Here is an 8,002-nt window from a genome sequence, read left to right as displayed (position 1 = left end):
TGCCTTGCTCTGCTGCCGAACCGCCGAAGCGACGAGTGTGCGGAGGTGGTTGGTGTCAATTTCCTCGTTGTTCTTGGCCAGAATCTCCGCGGCCTTCTGCATGTTCTCCTTTGGAGTTGTGAGCGGCTGCTGATTGGAGGGAGTTGCGAAGGTGATCTTGCGGGGGTTAATGGCATCCCACCGGATCTTATCAGCTTCCTTACGAGCGTCCTTCATCATAGTCTCCCTATGTTCTCGGAGTTTTTTGGCCTTCTGCAAAGAGTCAACAGCTTTGCGCTCTTTTTGAAGGAAACCAACCATTACGTCTTCAGCTTCTTGCCTTTCTTCAAGCATCGCTGCTGCAGTGGTGGAAATTCTCTTGGCGGTAGCCAGCATCTCCTTTCTTGCAGCTTCTAGAGCCACCGGATCTGCGGCTTCCTCCGGAGTTATAGGCTTGTTGGACTTCTGTGTGAATTAAGGCTCATATGCCTACTTGCTCCACGAGTTCTTCCGGGGTCAGGTAATCCTTGTCCCCGGAGAAGTTGTATTCTCCGGATTCCGATGCGGCACAGCGACGAGGTCGCGATGGCGGAGTATCCGAAGTGGACGATCTCGGGAGAGCTACACCTGTAGGAGTCTCATCTTCATCAGCGTCTTCGCCTAACCCAGTTATGGTCGCTAGGACCTGCTTAGGTGGAGCAGATTCCGCCTCAGCTTCCTCTTCTCCCTCTAACTCCTTCAGAGCCTTGTCGAATTCCTCCGTGTTCATGGATGAAGCATCGTCGTAAGTTGGACTTGGGTTACCCAGGATTGATTCTTCAATAGCTCCAGCACCCTCTTGCTGATCCGGTGCGCTGCTATCTCCGACAGCCTCCTGCTGTTCCGGGGCGTCGCCGGTTCCGGCAGCCTCAACCTGCATGGGTCCTGGTTCTTCCGGAGGAGGAGCGGTTCCAGCAGTGTGTGCAAGGAAGTGCACTAAGTGACACCTTTGCTTCTCTAACACCTGGGAGACCCAGGCGGATCTGCATTGGTCTTCCACCGTTGTTTTCTGCTCAGGGGCGGATTGGGTGGGTTCTGAATTTTCCAGATCCAAGGCGGAATCTTCCATAGGAAGCTCTAGCATCTCAGATCGGATCTTTGCGACTGCGTCCTGCTCAGCGGCGGTCGCGTCAGCGTTACTTACCAGGGCGTTTCCGTCGGAATCGACGGTTTCGCCAATGAAGACGTGAATGCCGCCAATTGGGACGATGGAGAGCTTGATGGGGTTGGTCCTAGCCGGAATCCAGGACTCATCCTGCGGGACGATCGGAAAGTTGCCGGCGTAGAGGACACGCCCCACAGCGATGGATTCGTCGTAGCTTCCCATGGCGAAACCCTCCCGGTTCCGGCCTCCTGACGCCGCTGGCCCCACGGTGGGCGCCAACTGTTGTTGCCTACTCGACGGTACCTCAGAGGAGGGATCCTCGTGAGGGGGAAAAGAAGTAGGGGCCATAGGGCGGAGAAAACTCGGGACGGTGGTACGCGATTTACCCAGCTTCGGAACACCTGCTCGAAGACAGGGCCTACTGCTGCTTGTTTGGAATTATCTAGGCGTTTTCGCGTTGTTACAATGAGTTATGGTTGTGCCTCTAGGGCTCCCAGGATCTGGCTTATAAAGGCGCACGAATCTAGGGTTACATGGAGAGTCCTAGCCGGGTTACAGGTTGCCTAACTACGGTTCAATGTATTGTCGTGTCCGTCAAGGATCCGCCTTCCATCTATGTCGTACTGGATCCGGGTTCCTCATGGACCTCCACGGATCCGGCCTCCTTCGTAGGTCGGTTGGGATCCAGCTCCCTGATCCTGGGCTGGACTTCATCCTTCACGATCAACAGCAACTGGACCGTCCGATGGGCCACATGCCACATCACCATCTGTGGGCCACTCGAGCTTGCCGGATCTAGACACTGTCGATGGTATACCCATAAAGTATACCCACAACAGGGATGGAAGTAGTCCTTTAAAGAATTGACAATGCTCCTGAACTGTGGCAGCTGCCTCCCTCGTTGTGCTCATGTATGAGGGTTGTCATCGCCATGAAAATTGGTTTCACTGTTGGAATCATCGCACCGCTGGTCCATGGCTCATGTATGAGGATCCATTTAGGAAGGTCAGTTGAAGATGCCCTAACATCCTATATTGGCAGACCCGTGGAATGAAGATGACCGATCAAAAACCAGAAAATAGGGTTGGAGAAAAAGTACGAGACTTGTGAGCCATGATTTGTAATTTGAATTTTTGCGGTCTTTTCACTACTATACTACTATAGATGTCATATTTTGTCAATTTTTGTGTGCAGCCAAATATAGATATTTCATGTTGTATTTAACATATTGGTAGAATACATCACACTCTACGCACATGATCTTTTTCTGGATTTTTAAACTTTCAAATATTGCATTTTGCATTTTTTTTTTCAATAAAAGGGGTCCATGTAGTCCAAGATCCAAAACGCCGCAATCAAAACGATAGATCCCTTCTACTCACACAAAGAAAACCGTGAATACGAAGCAGAGTGTTTCTACGCAGATATTTGTGCTTGTAAATGGCTGGAGGCAGGATAGCAACTCGTGAGCCCTGACTGGACCCGACGGAGCATACATCACAGTGTGGTGCAAGGCTCGATCGATCACGCACGGCAAAACTAAGCCCGTCGTGACATGCACGTCGTAGCTGTGAAACCCGCGAAAAGCCAGGTGGATAATTTACTTTACAGGCTGTTTGGAATGTCGAATCTGTTTTTCCTTTGACGTGGTCGGAGCGCGAATGAACGTATCGAAGAATCATGAGACTTCAGCGCCAAGGAAGGAACGTCTCACGGGGATACATCACGAGAGATTGAGAAGGATCCGGAGAGGACGGGGCAGGAGATTCCCCGTAGACTACCAGTCTGCCACGTGTGTAATCCACCTCAGTTTTTTTGATTAATAATCCACCTCAGTTGAAGTTGAAGTGCTTAGGGTATCTTGAGCCTCTCATGTAAAAGATGCAAAGTGATCATTTATGTTTGCGCCGATAAAATTTAATTATGCCCTTGGCACGGATTAATATCCGTTGTACCGATTTATCATGCATCGGGTGGTAATCGATAAGATTTCGGCATCGGCTAATTTATCGTCGCACCGATATTTGGCTGATTTTCAATCTGCTAGCCGATATTGCACCCGGTTTTCAGTCTGATGGACGATATTTCGGCCAGTTTTTAGTGAAATTTTGTTCAAAATTGGTATATTTTATTTTTTGACTTATAGTACTGTGCATTAGCTCGATTTTTTTATTGTTATTGATTCAAATGTAAGTAAATAAGGTAATACTTCTATTCAATGCTCGGATATTAATATTACATTGCATACTACAGAACATTTAGTGCCAAAAATAGGATTTACAAAAAATAAGGTGATAAATGGCCGAAGATAAAATGGACTAACCAGTCGATAAGAGATTAATCTTCAATTTGAGGCCAACCAATAAATTAACGATTTCTTGAACATTGGCAACTGGGCCAGCGCTTTGATGCATAGTAAACGCCGAGAGCAAATGCGACCTAAATTTGGGGCCGCGGATTCATCTGCCGGACGCATCGCGTGACCTGTTTCCTCTGCCTCGGGCTAAATTGGCAGCGACTATGCCGACTTCACCTTTTGCGTGGCCCGGCGGTACTTGCGGGGGTGGCGTCGTTTCCGCATCCTGCAAAATGAAATTAATGGCTGTGCAGCGATGCAGATTCCCCATACCTTGCAATGGGTGTCGGCCTTAATGCGCTACACCTTCCCCCGGCTACCTCCAGCGTATAAAATGTGGCGTTGCCACATCCAGTTTCTCGCACAACCCTAGGTACCTTCCGAATCCCCAACCCTAGAGCCGCCATCCGCCTTCTCTCCTTCCACCTTCTCCCCGCGCGCTTCATGGTGGGTCCTAGGGGCCAAGGTCGCGGACACGACCGCCATGGTCGGGGCAAGGGCGCTTGGATCTGCACCGGCTGCACGCTCGTCGTCGCTTGCACGCTCTCTCTTCCCTGTGGACTTGGAGTGGCGACACGACATGTACTTCGAGTTCTTCATCCACATCACCGAGGACTGGACAAGTTCACGAAATTTCTAGCCGGTCGGGAGTCGACTGACGTGAACTTACGAAAAGCCAGTTGCGGCTTTTGTCGGTGGCCCATCGATGTTCTTGTTGAATATAAGTACACTGCCTAGTCTCTTTCCATCAGTTCAGACTTTTGGTTCAATTGGCTAGTGCAGCAATCTTTCATGGTATGAGAGCCAAGAGGTCTCAAGTTTAAGACCCTGCTCACGCAGCTTTAAAAACAAAAAGAAAAAAGATTCTGCAGCCCACACCAAACCCATGCTAAGGACTAAAATAGCCTAGACGTGAGGGGGAGTGTTGAATATAAATACAATGTCTAGTCTCTTTCCATCAGTTCGGACTTTTGGTTCAATTGGCTAGTGCAGAAATCTTTCAGTTCTGTTCGACGGGAAAGACAAGATGTACCTCGATACTGGCTTCGAGAAGTTTGTCCGCGTCCATATACTGGAGCTTGGATCCTTGCTGCTCTGCCGCTATGAAGCCGATGGCGACATGCGCATCAGTGCGTTCGACGACTTATTCTTCCGCAGGCACTACCTGTTAGAGTTGTATATACGGTTTCTATACTGTACGGTATTCTATACCAATGTATTCCTTGTTGTACAAGTTGATCATAATATATAAGCATTGCCAGCCGGTTGGGGTTAACCACGGCAAACAACTCTTTTTGACTTGGTATCAGAGCGAGTCGACTTCCTAGGGTTTTCCCTGTCGCCGCTACTTCGCGCGAGTCCTCCGCCTCGCCGCCGCTCGCGATGAGCTCTTCCGCGATGCAGATCGCCACCGTCGGCGCGCTGGTTTCCTCCTCCACTCCATCGATCCCCGCCGGCGCAATCATCACCGCACCCACCGGCCACAACACCAACACCATCACCGTGCGCCTTGATCGCACTAACTTTCTTCTCTGGAAGATGCAGGTCGTCCCCAACATTGCTGGACAGGGGTGGTACGGCTTCCTCGACGGTTCTTGCAAGATGCCCCCGCCCACGATCACCGAGGGCACGGACGCCAACGCCGTCACCAGCCCCAATCCCGACTACGCCAACTAGTTCTACACGGATCAGCGCGTCCTTGGTATCCTCGTCGGCTCCATGACGGAGGAGATCCTCGGCCACCTCATCGGGCGCACCACCTCGGCGTCCGTGTGGTCCTGCCTCGTGTCCATGTTCTCGGCCCAAAACCGAGCAGGGGCACGCCAGATGCGACGGCAGCTTACGTCGCTGAAGAAGAACGACCTCACCGCCGCCGCCTGCTTCCACAAGATGAAGGGGTTTGCTGATGCTATGGCGATGGTCGGTTCTCCGATCTCTGATGACGAGTTGATCGACTACATCGTTGTCGGTCTTGGGTCTCAGTACGAGTCCCTGCAGCACTCTCTCACGGTGCTCGCCGCCGCTGGCGCGGACAACCTCAGCGTGGAAGACTTCTACTCCATGCTCCTCTCCTGTGAGGCTCTCCTAGAGCAAAACTCACAGGCCCCTGACTTCTCCACCTCCGCCAATGCCGTGGCGCGGCAGGGCGGTGACAACCGTGGAGGAGGGCGCCCCTTCGTCGACAACAACACCGGTCGCTCCGGTGGCCGCCCATCCGGACCACCTGGTGGCGGCCATGCACCCGGTGGCCAGCAGCAGCAGCAAGGCCAGCGCGGCAACCGCGCAAACCAAGGGGGTGGTGGTGACGGCGGAGGAGGTCAAGGTGGTGGCGGTGGCGGCGGTCGCTCTGGCCGCCAGCGTGGCACCCGCTGCCAAATCTGCGATTACTGGGGTCACAGTGCCCTCCAGTGCCGAAATCGCTTCAACCAGGCCTATCAGCAAAAGGACTCTCGCTCCGGGAACACCGCCTCCTTCCAGGAATCTCAGCCCTGGTTCTTCGACTCAGGTGCCACCGACCACCTCACCAACGACATGAGTCGGATGCACGTTCAGGATCGCTACCCTGGCAAGGATCAAGTGCAAGTCGCCAACGGTGCAGGTTTGTCTATTACGCATGTTGGTCGCTCTCAGTTACCTGGTTCATCATCTCCCATTGAGCTTAAGAATGTCCTTCTTGTTCCTGGTCTTAGCAAGAATTTGCTTTCCGTCTACCGCCTTGTTTCTGACAATCATATATTCATTGAGTTTCATAAATATTTTTTCTGTGTCAAGGACAAGGTCACGAAGCGAGTTCTTCTTCGCGGTAGAAGTCGTGGCGGTCTCTACCCCCTACCTTTCAGCCGCGCCATGGCGTCTGGGTCTCATGCGTCGTCTGGTGTGCGGCTGTCTTCTGAGCATTGGCATCAACGTCTTGGTCATCCCTCAAATAAAGTAGTGCAAACTATTGTTAGTTCCAATAATCTATCGTGTTCTTCAAACATTGAGTCTCTAGTGTGTGATGCATGTCAACGTGCCAAAAGTCATCAATTACCATATAGTTATTCGACCCGTGTGTCTCAGTCTCCCCTTGAGCTTATTCATACTGATGTTTGGGGTCCTACTTTGCCTTCTTCTGGAGGTTTTAAGTATTATGTTAGCTTCATTGATGACTACAGCCGTTATTCTTGGATTTACTTGATTAAACATAAATCTGACGTTGAAAGCATCTTCTACACTTTTCAGTCTCATGTAGAACGTTTGTTGAATGCTAAAATTCGCACTGTCCAGTCCGATTGGGGTGGTGAGTATCATCGCCTCCATGCCTACTTTGCTCGAACGGGTATTGCTCACCGTGTTTCTTGCCCACATACCTCCCAACAAAATGGCATTGCCGAACGCAAGCATCGCCATCTTGTCGAAACAGGCTTAGCCCTCTTAGCTCATTCCTCGATGCCCCTTCGGTATTGGGATGAGGCTTTTCTTACTGCCTGTTATCTTATCAACAGGATGCCCACGCCCATCATCAACGCCACTCCAGTTTTCCGCTTGCTCAACACACCTCCAGAGTATTCGTTCTTACGCACGTTTGGCTGTGCGTGTTGGCCTAGTTTGCGTAAGTACAATTCGCGCAAACTCGAGTTTCGCTCCAAGATGTGTGTTTTCCTTGGCTATAGTCCTATGCATAAAGGCTACAAGTGCCTTGATCGCTCCACTGGTCGCATATACATCTCTCGTGATGTCGTGTTTGATGAGAAGGTGTTTCCCTTCTCTACTCCGGGTGCTGTCGTTGATGTCTCTAAACTGCTACCTGTGTCTTTCCCCTCCACTGAACCAGTTACTCAGAGCACCGACACGCGTAGTTATGACATCACTATGTTACCGGCTAATGCACCTGTTCCTGTTGCAAGCTTTCCTGTGCAGGTTTTGGACCAGCGGATCGACGTGCATGCCTCGGGGCCTGCGTCTTCCCATGCAGAGGCCCCCTGTGGCTCGGGCAGCGTTGCACCGAGCGGCCCAGCTCCTGCCTGCTCGCCTGTGCGCCAGACGCCTTCCTCGCCGACGTCTGGGCTAACCGGGCTCCCTCCTGGGCCGACCACGCTCCCCGCTGGCGCTGTGGACGAGCTGTCCTGTGCTTCGCCGGCCTCACCTGCTCCCTCGCCTTCGGCTTCGCCTGATCCATCGACAGCATCACCGAGTCCTCTCGACTCCCCGACGTCGTCTGCAGCACCTGCCGCTGAACCGCCTCGGGTCATCGTCACGCGGCAGCATAATGCTATATTTCGTCCCAAGATCTATCGGGACGGCACGGTTCGCTATGACTCCGATCGTCGTCGTGCTCTTTTGGTGGAACCAGCCTCTCATCGCACTGCTTTGACTGAGCCTGCTTGGCGTAGCGCTATGGAAGCTGAGTTTGATGCACTTCAGAAGAATCGAACGTGGGTCTTGGTCCCTCGTCCTCCTGGCACTAACATTGTTGGAAGCAAGTGGATTTTCAAAACGAAGTATCGTCCTGATGGTTCGGTTGACAAATACAAGGCGCGACT

At 51.9% G+C, this 8,002-nt stretch overlaps 1 protein-coding gene across 1 annotated transcript; it reads left to right on the top strand.

Annotated features, from left to right (window-relative positions):
* Window positions 1-5,198: 5,198 nt before the first annotated feature.
* Window positions 5,199-7,633, top strand: LOC139835520 (uncharacterized). The gene is made up of 2 exons (XM_071825377.1): window positions 5,199-6,078; window positions 7,380-7,633. Exons 1-2 carry the CDS (start codon window positions 5,199-5,201, stop codon window positions 7,631-7,633), a joined length of 1,134 nt encoding a protein of 377 aa, XP_071681478.1.
* Window positions 7,634-8,002: the final 369 nt, after the last annotated feature.

This window comes from Lolium perenne, chromosome 2, assembly GCF_019359855.2.
Source record: "Lolium perenne isolate Kyuss_39 chromosome 2, Kyuss_2.0, whole genome shotgun sequence".
Lineage (NCBI taxonomy): Eukaryota > Viridiplantae > Streptophyta > Magnoliopsida > Poales > Poaceae > Lolium > Lolium perenne.
Note: the sequence above shows the minus strand (reverse complement) of the source record. Positions and strands in the feature narration are given on the sequence as shown.

Bases quoted from the DNA above. Each gene is read 5' to 3' on its own strand.
- LOC139835520 (XM_071825377.1), top strand. From the start codon at position 5,199: ATGACGGAGGAGATCCTCGGCCACCTCATCGGGCGCACCACCTCGGCG. The intron at 6,079-7,379 runs GTTTGTCTATTA...TTTCCTGTGCAG, and splicing joins GCAAGTCGCCAACGGTGCAG to GTTTTGGACCAGCGGATCGA.